General features: G+C 29.1%; 1 protein-coding gene across 1 annotated transcript in view; it reads right to left on the bottom strand.

Moving 5' to 3' along the window:
- LOC129965784 (fatty acid hydroxylase domain-containing protein 2-like) overlaps positions 1-13667 on the bottom strand; it is a 35875-nt gene that overhangs the window by 5513 nt on the left and 16695 nt on the right. Inside the window, exons 4-5 of the mRNA XM_056079965.1 lie at positions 8466-8568; positions 2828-2955 (exon numbers count right to left, since the gene is read on the bottom strand). Of these exons, the coding sequence (XP_055935940.1) occupies positions 2828-2955; positions 8466-8562 (225 nt within the window). The 5' untranslated portion in view covers positions 8563-8568. The remainder of the gene's footprint in view (positions 1-2827; positions 2956-8465; positions 8569-13667) is intronic.

The raw sequence follows: 13667 nt of genomic DNA, 5'->3' as shown, positions 1-13667 counted from the left end.
TTAATGTCATTCATCTGCCTAACTTACTTTTTAAGATATCGCATTTATATACACACGAATAGACAGATTGACAGTCAGTCAACCCATTAACGGATGTAGTTCAAAATTTGGTACAGTTCTTCAATTCTAGTAATAAATAAATGTAACGAATTTTATCCATCAACTAACTCATTGTATTTTTATCATATCCATACTATACGGATAGATAGACAGACATATTTTCTGCTGTCTGATTTTGTACATATTTGACACATATCTACAGTTTAGATGCAAAAACTAAACAGACAGGCAAATATAATTTCAAACATTTTCGGAATTATGGTTGTTTATAGAATTTAAAATACGTCAAGGGAACGTGGAGATACTTCAATACTTTATGGCTAATTTTTACTTTCGCCGATACGAAGTGTACAAAGGGAAAATATTGTAATCGTCAAAAAACTCTGAATTTTGATGAATTTACAAGTTTCACAAACATATTTTTTGGCTTATAATTATCTGTCTGTGAACACAATAACTGAAAAACGTTTTGAACTAAACGAATGAAACTTAATATATAGAATAAGTTTGTAGATTTCTTTCAAACTTCGGATGAAGGGAGTTTTCACCCAAAACTACATGGGGTATCTACACATTTTTAGAATGATTTTGATAAATAATTTCAGAAAATAAAATGTTTCGAAATGAAAATTTCGGTCAACAATTTATGTGAAGAAGAATGTGAGAAATAGAGTCGACTATTTTATATGTATTCTTCTTTTAACTGTTGCATGTAAACAAACTGCGGATGGAAAGGAAAAAATAATTAAATTAAAATAGGGCAGTTCGTCTAGCTGTTTGAGTATAAATGAGCTCAATAACTATAAAACTTTAAAAACTAAAAAGATGAAATTTGGTACATATGCTTAATATATAAAATATAGGGGTGGATTTTTTTAATCAAATTTCCAACCAAAACTTTCAAAGTATTGACCATCTGAAGGTGCATCCTTATGCATAATAACACAATATATAATAAATATGTTACGGCAAATGTGATAAATCCGGTATTATATTGTTACGAACCTCTGATGCTGCTTCCCAGCATAGTTGGTTCCATAGGAGGTCCCAGAGCTTGGCGACTTTGGCGCCAAAATGGATTATACCCGAGACATCGAGAATTTTCCCGATCCGTCCAGTAGGAACGGAGATACGCCTCGAACGTTCATGATTGGTTGAGAGGTTTCTAGTCCCGCCTCCTAAGACCTATAAAAGGAGCTGAAGCTACCGGGGAGTGGGGGTGAATTGAGTAGTCGGAAGCGACAGAGAAGAGTAGTCGTAGTCGGGATCGACGGTAAAGAACTGGCCTCCCAGAGATAAGCGGAGCAGCGACGGAGTGGAGCTAGTGCTGAACTAAGCTGTGCGCTACTGTCTGCAGTAGAGACTGTTGTATGCTGCACGTCTCGGCTGAAGATAATCGTCTTTTGTGCTGTATATAGTTGTCGTCTTTGTGCTGTCTTGTGTGTCTTCGTGTAAATAAACGTCGTTGTTTTATTTTCTACTGCCGCCTGCTGATTGAGCGTTCTCCACACCATATAACTCCCACTATCCAAACGAACCCCGGAAATTTCGTAACAATATATAACTACGAGTGATTATTTAGAATTGCAACTAAATTTATTGATGATTATGAATAATGATCTTTAATTATACGAATCATCAGTTTATTACATTTAATGTAACATGTATAATCCATATATCCAATGACTTAAATCAATTAAATTTGATAAGTGATCCCATGATTACAATAGTAGTTGTAATCATGGGTCTCATATATTAGTTCCAATCGGCCAGAAAAAAGATGTACAATAGATTCAGTAAAATTGCTGGATTCAAGTATTATTGTTCGCCAACGACATGCAAACAATAGTTATGGATATGATTGACGAATAAATTCGGCTAAGTCCACAAATGCGAGGGGAGGGGGAAAAAAGTCCTTTATTGAAGAGTATGAGAGAAAATTTCGGGGAGACTGCCCTCCTCTGGTTTTTAATTATTACAATTTTTGTACCTGAGCACAGCGTATATAAGAAATGAAGCAATCAGAAGCAAGTACAATATATGTCAATTGTGGAACAGCGTCGAATAAAAATAATTGCATAAAAACACTGTAACGGCAAATAATAATTATTAATTTTTACAGCATATGTTATAAGTTTTTAAAGCATTGTTGTAATTTTTAAATATTTTCCGTTAACTCATTTCAATAATATTTTTTGGCTATTAACTGTAAATATAACCTGCTTTGTTGTGAAAAACATGCTGGCGCGCGAATTGATTCTGACATTGCTGTGGTAACCTGTAAGACATCGGAGTCAGCAATTTACCAAATAAACAACTTGGAATTTAGCTAAGAAGTAGCGGTGGAAATTATTTTTATTCTAATTTATATTGATTCTTTTAATTAAGTTATTGAATCTCAATAGCAACTAATTCAACATGGCAGTAACGTCTCTTAACAGCACTTTTTAACAATTACACGTATAATAACGAAACGTCTTACTCAGTTTTAGATATTTTGAAAAATGGAAATATAGTCAAGAGGATTTTCTCAGATGCTAAACAGCAATATACAAACTAAATTAAATAAGAACTTTAATATAAAAATGATCAGCTTTCTTTTTATACAAATTCTCTCAAACGTGAAACGTTTTAAGTTTATAGAAAGAAAAAAAGCCGAATGGAAAGGAACAATTTGATTAAGAATTAATATGTATCTATATTCGACTATTTAACAGTTTTTAATTTTGTAATGACACACTTACGAATAACTGATAAAATTTCTCACCGGATATTTTGTTGCAGTCGAATCGGGTATCTTGAATTTAATGACAAAGTTAGGTTTTCCAGTAATATCCACCACTATAAAGAAAACACCCACACTCCAGTAAACAGTCACCATGATTATGAAAGGAACTGTAAATAAGAAATTCATGTTTAAGATGATCATAATCATTCAAATGAATTATCTCTATTTTACCTCAATTATTATGTAAGAGAAAACAAACTGACATTGAATAATTTGTTCCAGTTAGGAAATATTTCTAAAGCTAAGTGACTTCTGCAGAGATTCATTGAAAATAAATAAAACTAAATTCCGTGTAATATACTTTGAAAAAAGTAATCTCCACAAATACTGTTAAGCATTTAAGTAAAAAAAAATTTTTTTTTAAATTAATACCTAGTTTTCTCATGTGGATTTTTTAAATTAAAGTTTAAATTTTGGTCACTTCAAGATAAATTACAGATTTGAATTTAGAATACTAAGTTTATAATATTGTATAAAAAAATATTAATTTTAATTTGTTATTAATGAAATTACAAAAAATAAATAAAAATATATGAATAGTAATATATTCTCTTATTGTGTGATTATGAAATATAATTATTGAAAAAAAACATTTAATTTTGCCAAAACATTTTATTTTATAGAACACGTAATATTAAAAAAGCACGTTTAATAACATGTGATATTAAAAATTAAGCTGTTTGATTGAATTTCTAAATTTTGACTATATTTATTATCCTATCCCAATTATATTTATAAAAAATAATTGGATGAATTATTTCGCATATAAAATATATGCGCCTTGTTAATTTTATATTTGAAACCATTGCATATCTTGCAGGAGTAAAGAGGTTATGAAATGACAATACGAGTAAATCGTGAATGAATGGCCCATATACAATGAAAGTTAGTCCAGAAAAAAGGTTATCAGGTGAAAATTTTTTTAAAAAAATAACCTTTACATTTTAAGCATTAAAGAAATGGCTCCGAACGAACTAAAAAAGTTTTAAAACCCTTTTAACGCATGCGTTTTGACCAGGGATAAAAAGTAAATTCTTTCAAATGCCCTTATTACCTGTATAGTAAGTAAAGCAGATGAAGCCAGCATAATTGAGGGTTTGCTAATATTTTTTACAGTTGTCTATTTTAAGAAGTGAAATTCTCCTTTGATATTTTATTAAAGAAACACTGGACTAAAATTAAGGAAAGAAATCATTTAAATTTTTTAGAAAAATTTACGGAAACGACCCATCAAGATTTTACATATTTTTTGAAGTGGAACACCTAACTAACTTGGAAAGATTTCATAAAATTAAAATAATCTAAAAATATCCCATTTATGTAATATTTAAGGTCATAGCTAATGACTTTTAAAATAAATCCACTTTTGAAATAAAATTATGAAACCTTTTTTTTTTTTTTTTTACTTTCTAACCTTTTTTTCATTTTTCGATGCGCTTGAGTGATTCACTTTTTCACAGCAGGTGGGGGTGAAAGGCAGGAAAAGTGGCGAGAGGGCATGGTAACTTTCTCCCTATGTGGATTTCTCTTTATTTATTTGTTTACTTTTGATTTACGTAAATGAGACGGATTATTACGAGCGAGTGAATGAATGAATTATTTTATAAATGAAACGCACAGATGTATTTTGTAGCTTCTGAAAATTGTTAAATTACAATTTTGATTACACATTTATTTGAAAACATTTTTGTGTGTTCGAAACGCATTTAATATTTTGAACACGTAAAGGCAGTATATTTTATCAAAAAATTTGCTTATTTCATACTATTTTGAATATATATACTGCTGCGTGATACTGAGATAAGTTAATCTACCTAAAAAGAATTACAAAAGAATTGAAACATAAATTCAAATACAGAACGTTCTGATACGACAAATGTACTCAAAGGGTTAAAAGCAAACAAATGTATAGGTAAAAAGTCTACAAATATTGTATTCAGTAGATGAGGTTACTTCTGCATTAATTTGGTTATTTTTATCGAAGATAAGTTTATTATTAGCCATATTTTTCTGACACAATATAGTTCTCAATTATATGTCACTATCAATAATGATAATTTAATAAATTTTACATAATTTAACTATACTATTTCAAAGAGTTTAAACGAATTCTTTAGGATTATTGTCATCTCCAATATATATTTGCTATAGTATATCAAGAATCTGCAAATCAAACACAATTATACCTCGACTTACTGCACTTTGATTTACGCAAACACGGAGTAGTCCTATTCCTGATTCCATCCTCCTGTTTCGAATAGTAAGCGTTTTGGAATATGATAAAAATGCAAAAATTGAGATATAATAATAAATAACGTTAAGAAAAACAATACTTGCCCTGTTTTTGAAAAATGAACCAATGAGGAACAACGCCAAAATGATCAAGTTACTAACTTTATAAAAGAAGTTACCAGTTATTCTATAATTACATTTGGAAGTGGGCGACGGTCATCATATCAGTCAGCTGTTGGATTTTTTGGTTTAGTAAAGTTTAATGACGCAAGTACCAGGTGTGGCTGGCTACTCCAATAAGCTGTTTGAAGTCAAATAGCAAAGTGTTATATTGAAAAATGTATTAGCTAAACGCTCCTATAGAAGCTGATAGAAGCATCAATTCCAATACCACAAGTGCAGGAAATGGCAATGGTAAGCTTGGCAAAAGGTTTTGCCACATTTGAAAAGATCTATACATTTAGGAGACAATAGATGCTAATGGTGAACTCATTTTGACTGCAAATAGAGGAATACTTAATAAATAAATAAATGAAAAGAAATAATAATAACAAAATATTAGCCTGAAGTGGCGAAATTTTACACAAGAAGAGAACAGTTTCTTAGATTTTATGGAGCAATCGATATTGATGATTTTTACGATTCTTGTAACACTTTTTATGTAACAAAATTGCATGTTTTAATACATAGCTTCCTTTCAACCAGAAGTTTTTGCAAGCATTTATCTGCAATTAATTAAAATTCGCGTGTATTTACATGCAGAAATAGATCTCAACTTATACACTTCTCATCGGTCTCTACAATCGCTCAGTTTCGAAGTGTTACTGTAAAATTTTAATAAAGGAATTTATATCACACTTAAATGGCATATTTTTTTTAATTAATGCAATTTTAAGGAATCAGGCTGGAAAAAACTGATATGTTGATTTTTATTAACTGCTAGTAGTGAATACAAATAATTGTAACCTATGGGCCAATCCTGATCTAGTGCAACGTAACCGGAAACTAGTCTCTTACATCGTAATCTTAATCGTAAACGAATTCTCACGTCCAGGTCACCAATGTAGTGGTTTTGATACGAGCGAGGATAGAACATGGGACCTTCTGGTTGCAGCCGAGTAACAAGACCACAAGACAAAAATAATACTCATGTCTCGTAGCTGTTAGCTGGCTTATAAGGTTTCACCATATGCTCTTCATATAATGTTTCCAATTCAGATTATTAATCGAAAACCGAAATCAAATAGAGATTATATCATTAATTCAACAGGAATTATTTCGATTTTCTGAAGACGGTATATTTCGTAGATTGCTGCAACTAGAAGTTTTGTTATTTGAATTATAAATTATTTATAGTATCATTTTTTTTTTCCTTTTCAACAACTGAAAAACAATAATCTGCTTTGAAATGACATTATTTTGTTGTTCTATGAAACATAAACAGAGCAAAGACATTGTTTTAGAGCGGGATACTTTTGTAACTTACATAAAATAATTGTTATGGCTCGACAATCACGTTACAGTGTAAATGTAAAATTCCACTTGCATTGGATGATGACAGCGTAACAGGAAAACAACACCCATAAATTTTCGATCCCATTAATAATCAAAATAATGATCATGCTACCTTAATGTTGAAATTCCAGTTACTGTTTCCGAGAAAATGAAGCGTATCCCTACCCCCTCCCCAAAAAAACACACACACCCTAATTAAGATTTTTAACCAAATGGGTGCTAGAGTTATTGTCGGATGTTCATTTCCAGTCCAGAAGAAGCGCGTTCTTAATGGGTAAATACTTGACATTTTTGCGACTAATTACAATCTTTAGTATTCTTTTCGCTGTTTATTGCAATCAGCGAGTAGCATTGAAAATAGATTTAAAGTGGATAACAGAATTTAAAAAGGTAAGAAAGATGCATTTTCTCAAGTGCAGGAACAGAATTTAAGGGAGATTCTAAGATGAAAACTGCTTTTTGCCAAAAGAGTTTCTATCTTCGAATGGTTCAAAAAATGGTGGTCATAGAAATGATAAAGCCAATTAAAAAATTAAGAACGAAATGTTAAAGTGCGCCGAGGGCTACCGTCAGCAACGATTATTCCTTTGGTTGGAAGACATAATTCGTGAATCAAATGCTTGAAGAAGAGTAAAAGTTTTCGCAAAATTGAAATAAAGCTTCTGTCTTTGCAATCTCAACACAGTTTAGTCAAAAAAAAAAAAAAAAAAATCTAATTCATCACATTATAGAAAGATGGTCTTCGGTGACAGAAATTATCTCTAAGAAGATCAATATTAATGTTCAAGTTATCTTGAAGTTATTAAACTTAATGGAATTCATGGAATAAAATAGCTGAAAATTATGTAACCAAAGCACTATTAGCAGGAGAAGTTCATTTAAAGAGTCTCAAAAGGAGAGATCAGAATCAACGATCTTAAGTTTCTCGTAATTATTCCATGTCATGCCAATGGAGGGGCGGAATAATTCCCTCATTTCATTATAAAATCTTATTCGTTTAAGTCAATTAGTACCTGGAAGACCAAAGTTCGCTCGACAGGATTTTTTAATCGTGTTTTTTTTTCGGAGAAAATATTTAGATACGAAACATATACTGATTAGATTTGAATATTTTTTCATCTTACCTACATATGAACTGATCATTTAGATAAAAAAAAAATCATGAATGCACTTAGTTTAAAGTGTTATTCGAATCATTCGGCTATATTACAGTATTTATTTCACAGTTTATCTATTATTACTAATATTTTTTGAACTTATACTCAGTTTTACCGTGGTGAAATCGGTCGAACTGAGCTTACTAATACTTCCTATACTTCTTTCCATACTATGTTGCAAGTATGTCGAGGATTTTCATTTGGAAGAAGTACTTTTAACGTCATTGGTCGCTTAACCGTGGAAAAGGCTACATATAGCATGCCATGTATAAAAATTGATGATCTTAAGTCATCTCACAAAATTTTAAAGTACCAGTAGATTATCAACCTATGGCAACAATGCAAGTACCACAAAAATTTACCTAGATGGTGCAATATGATATTGTCAGCATTAAATGCATTGTTCAGTGAGAGAAATATAATATTTCTCATTGAAATATTTTATTCTTTTGAAAATTCCAATCAGATTTAACATTATTGATTCTTTGTACATGGAAAGATCACAACATATAAGATTATTTCATATATTAAACTTTCCGGATAGCAGATTCAATTACTTCATTTTAAAAAAAATTTTCTCAAACATTTAAACATTAAAAAAAGAAGACAGAAAGCGATTTTATTGAAAGGAAAAGAGGATATTATTGAAATATTACCGTCCAATGTTAAAAAAAGGGGGCAATTAAAAACACCATGTGCAATTATTTACTTACCAATGACATTTAAAACAAATTCATCTCCACTGCAAAATGAGTAAAAAGAGAACCAAACTTCATTTCTCCATTTTTCAAAATCTTCCCAAGCTTTCATCAACAGCTGGAAAATATAAAAGTTCAATGACACAATCTTTTTGGTTTCTTCTTCTGCTTTGAAATTTTATTTCTTATTAGAAAGTGTAGTAGTAAAGTTTATTATTTATCTTACAACTCACAGAGTATTTAAGACGTTATGAAAAATGCTATGATTCGATTCATTCATGACACAAGTGTCCGACAGCTGAATTATAATCTATTTTATTTTAAATAATAATTATTCAAGTTTTGGAACCATTTTTTTTTCTTTTCAAAATTTTAGTAAATTAAACATTAAGCACAATTTTTATGGGTTTGCTGGTTTCCAGTAAAATTTTGTTTAGTTTATATATATTAATGCTCCGTTTGAAAACAATGCTATAACTTTTTTCAGAAAGGATCTTGTAATTTTGAACACAGACAGATGCCAAGGAAACACCTGAGCTGCCAGTCCCCTCTCTAAACTTCTGTATCACACCAGTGGGAAGACCTGGTTTACTGCTAATGATCTGAAAAGGAATTATCAGACAATTTTCATACATTAAGAAAATATCTTCTAATATCAGTCTGCATGTAATTTAACTTTGACAAAGCTCTTTAGTAAACTCTTTACCAGAGTGAATGGCAACTTTTCCACCCTCCTTTCTATACTTTGATATAGAGTTCCATCCCCACCTTACTTTCTTTCTTCCTCGCATTATTTAACATTTCTAATGTTATAAAATCAGTGATGCCCTAGAAATAGGTTTTTGTAATCTTACCCACTTTGTACAAATGTGAAACTAATAAAAAATATTCAACGTCTTAATATTGAAAAGCATACTTTTAATATTAAAGTATAAAAATGCTTACAATTCCAAGGGTGATAAAACACATGGGTAGTAACATGTTAAATATGATTTTTTTTTTTTTTTTTTTTTTTTTTTTTTTAGTAACTAGCACATAGTGGCGTAGCAAGGCAAAATAATGCCTAGGACTAGGGTTGGCGAACTTTTATGGATCAACGTGCCATTTTTTCTAAAGAAATGTTTAAGGAAGTATAGGCATGCCGTCAAATAATTTTGACTTGTGATTATTGGGAAGATAATAAAACCACTCTAAACTCTTTATTTACTACGAAAAAATACATTTTGCGTAAATGTTTTAGTTTACTGTTACTACATTAGTATGACTTCTGTTGTTACAGATTAGATGACAAATATCTTATATTAGGGTTGTAAGATGTTATTTTTAGCAGAATGCATGTCATCTGCCAACACTTCCTAAGCGAGTTTTTAGTGTTATTCATCTCTGAAAATAATCATTCGCAGGCATTGGTAGATGAAAATATGGTTAAAATAGCATGAGCCGGCTTCTTCAAACAAATAAATGTGTCTGGTATCAAATTCCATGTTTCTAAAATTTCGTTACTGGCATTTTTATTTATATGGCTTGTTAATCTTTCTGTTTCAATCAACTCTAACTTTTTCTTTGTTTCAATAAATTTTTGAATCCATATCGAACTAGATTGGAAATCAATCAGATGCATTTCAAATTCTTCAATTTCCAACCAATCGAATTGGGACAAGTTCAGTTTATCAAATGAAATCACATGCAAACCGTTTTACAAACCGTAAAAGCAAACTGTTTTGATCGGCGGCGTGCCCAAAATATTGTGTCGAGTGCCACTGGTTTACCATCCCTAGCCTAGGGTATGGAATAATGTTTAAATCCTCTCGTGACATTTTCCTCGAAAAAAAATAATAAAAGCATACATTTAAATCATCACTATAAAATTTTATTTTCGATCGACAAAATTTGAAGGATTGGTGCAATTTTATTTTCGATCGACAAAAATTTGAAGGATTGGCGCCATTTTATTTTTGATCGACAAAATTTGAATGATTGGCGCCATTTTATTTTCGATCGACAAAAATTTGAAGGATTGGCGCCATTTTATTTTTGATCGACAAAATTTGAAGGACTGGCGCAATTTTAGTTTCGATCGACAAAATTTGAAGGATTGGTGTAATTTCAGTTTCGATCGACAAAATTTGAAGGGCTGGCGCAATTTTAGTTTTCTTTTTTTCTCATTAATAATCAACGCTATATACAATTAATGAGTATAAAAGATTAAAAATTATATGTATGGACGATAAACTTTAAAACTTTACAAGTAGATTTCAGATACTAACGAATCCGTTCATTAAAAGGTTTAAAACAGCTAACTAAAAAAAAAAAAAAAAAAAAAAAAAAAACCGACTTATTTTTTTGGTTGTGGTCTTCCCAAGAAGAGGAGGACATCTTGCTTTTATTTTCCTCCAGACTTAAATATAAAAGTTCGAACTTTGTGAAAAACTTTATCTGCTACTTCTGCCATCTGTTAATGTTAAATTTAGTTTTAGTTAAATAATTTGTTAAACGATATTTTGCTTTTTTGTGAAGAAATTGGTAATTTTTAAGTAGTAATCCTTGACAGCAATTGCAGATTATCTTATTACTTTAATAATTAATTACTTCATCCTTTTTGCACACATCCTTTTGCACAAAAAATCATTGTTATACGATAAATATTTGTATGCGTATGTAAGAATTTTGTAATGCATAAAAAATATGTTGATTTCTATTCTAAAGATGTTTTTAAAGTATTTTGAAATTTTATGATACAGCTTGTTTAGAACATTTAAATTACAGTAGAAAATTTTATAATTATGTTCCCCAATTTTCAAAATAAATAACCAATTAATTAAAAAAAGTTTTTAATAACGAACTTATATTACAGTACTAAATAACAGGAATTTTTTAAAAAAATATTTAAAAAATTTTTTTGACATTGAGCTAAAACTTTCAACAAAAAGTACGGAATAAAATGTCATTCAATTGATGATAAACTGATAATTGTGCTCCAGTCGCATAAAAATTATGTATTGTCATCGAGAGCATTCACGTGTACAAAATTTTAAAGTTTAAGTACATAAGAAAATGGAAAATCGATCGAAAAATTGTATTATTACAAATAGGAAAGAAATCAAGTTAAAAAAATCGTTAAAATTATGCACAGCTCATTACATTAAACTAATTAATACAAAATATTTTCCATCATATATAAAATTAAGTATCAGAAATTTTAAACATTAAAGTTTCAAATTCGGATTTTTATAATAAGATGTACTTTTTTAAATTAATTAATTTTTATTTAGTGTTTTTCGAAAAGTATTTCTTTCAAAATAAAGAATTCTGAGTGTTATGATTGATAATATTTCACTGTAATACGAAATTTAAATTCATTTTGAATAGGAGGGAGACATTTCTTTCGAAGAAAAAATGAAAAAAATAAAAATATATTTTTTTTATAATTACAAAAACGAGCAAAGCATATATATTTTTTTTAAAATTTGACAGTAAAAATGCTTATCAAAATTTAATTACATCACACATCTCTAAAAGCTCAGAATTTTTTTCAATTATGATTATGAAAATTATACTTAAAAAGAAAGTTTTCGTAACAATTCTGTGAATACCTCCCTATAATATTTTTTTAAATATTGAAAATTAGATATCAGTAATCTTAATAAAGATTTATTACCTAAATAAATTAAATGTAATAAATCTTTAATAAGGAGTTTAAGAAAAGTTATTAGAGACAGAAAAGGTGTTAAAAAACAATAAAAGCCTATTAAGAGATATTGCTAATTACTTTAATATTAAAAAAAATCCACGTAAAAATAATTTTGGAAGTTCTTTATTTATTTTATTAATATTATAGCTCTTGTATTTTAAAATGTTCATAAAATCATTTAATAATTTTCCAGATATTTAGCATTTTTTTAATTTCTAAAATAAGAATGGTATTTTAAATAAATAAAAACATATTTATTTATCTTTATAAATTATTTTTCCCATACACATTAACTATTCTTTCAGAATTCAACTAATAAAAACGAAAAAGAAGTAATTAAAAAAAATTCTTAGAATCTTCTTAAAAATTCTTGAAGAACACTCAAATAGTTATTGTTTAATATATTTTTGTTTTTGGCTGAGTATGCACATATAAATACATTTAAATATTTTCTAAATATAAATTATTTTCGGATTTCTTAAAATAAAAATAAAAAAAATTATTCTAGTGATATTTTTTTCTAAGAATATCTAAATTTTTTTATTTTACTTATAATGAAGAATACTCAAACATCTATTGTTTAATAAAAATATTTTTATGAACTATGACAATTTATATAAAATTACATAAGTATTTTCGTGGTATATATTTTTTCAATTTTTGTTAAATTAAAAAAAAAAGCAGTTTTAACAGAAATATTATTACTGGTAAGGAATCATTAAATATTTTTAAATAAATTAATTTCATATTCAGAATTGAACAAACAACTAAATTCAAGAAGAATAACTGAAAAATCATTATTTAACTTACCGCGCACTGAAGAACATTCATCTTCGTTCAACTCAAAGAATAATGCTTGATAAAATTTCTTGTCTTAATTCGAAAAGGAAAATACTCTAAAAGATACAATTCACTCTTAAATATTCAACAATTTCTTAACACAAAAATCGAGAACATCCAAGGCGAAAAGGACTGTGCCACCTGCTGTTTTCAATGACATGCCGTAAATAACGAGAAGTCTAATTACTCCATTTCAAATTATAGCACACAAAGAACTTGAAATTTGTAAAAAGAAGTGGGTCTGGACAAGAAATAAACGAGGAAATGTTGCATGTAATCTAAATGTTCTATTACTAGTACTGGCTATCATTCATTTCTTCATAGGGGCAATTAAAATTGAGTTCGAGTGTTCAATTTTGAATTATGATTATTTTTAGTCCGAGGTCATTCAACTAGTTTCGTTTCCATTAAAATATATCTATAAACCGATAGGAGAATACTCACCCAGATACTTTCTTTATAGTCCCTAATAAAGGTGTTATATCCCCTCACTTCCAACACAAAAATTGAGCCTTGAGCAGGCCGGGAACACCATGAGGCTTTCAGATGTTTATTTTCACAGTACCAAATTTTACTCACGTAGCTCTTTAAGTATTGTAGGTTTCGTGTTCATTTGTTCTTGGACAGCCAACCAAACATTCCTATACATGGATTTTATTCCAAACTGGACAGAAATCTACAAATTT

Source organism: Argiope bruennichi, chromosome 4 (genome assembly GCF_947563725.1).
Source record: "Argiope bruennichi chromosome 4, qqArgBrue1.1, whole genome shotgun sequence".
Classification (NCBI taxonomy): domain Eukaryota; kingdom Metazoa; phylum Arthropoda; class Arachnida; order Araneae; family Araneidae; genus Argiope; species Argiope bruennichi.
Note: the sequence above shows the minus strand (reverse complement) of the source record. Positions and strands in the feature narration are given on the sequence as shown.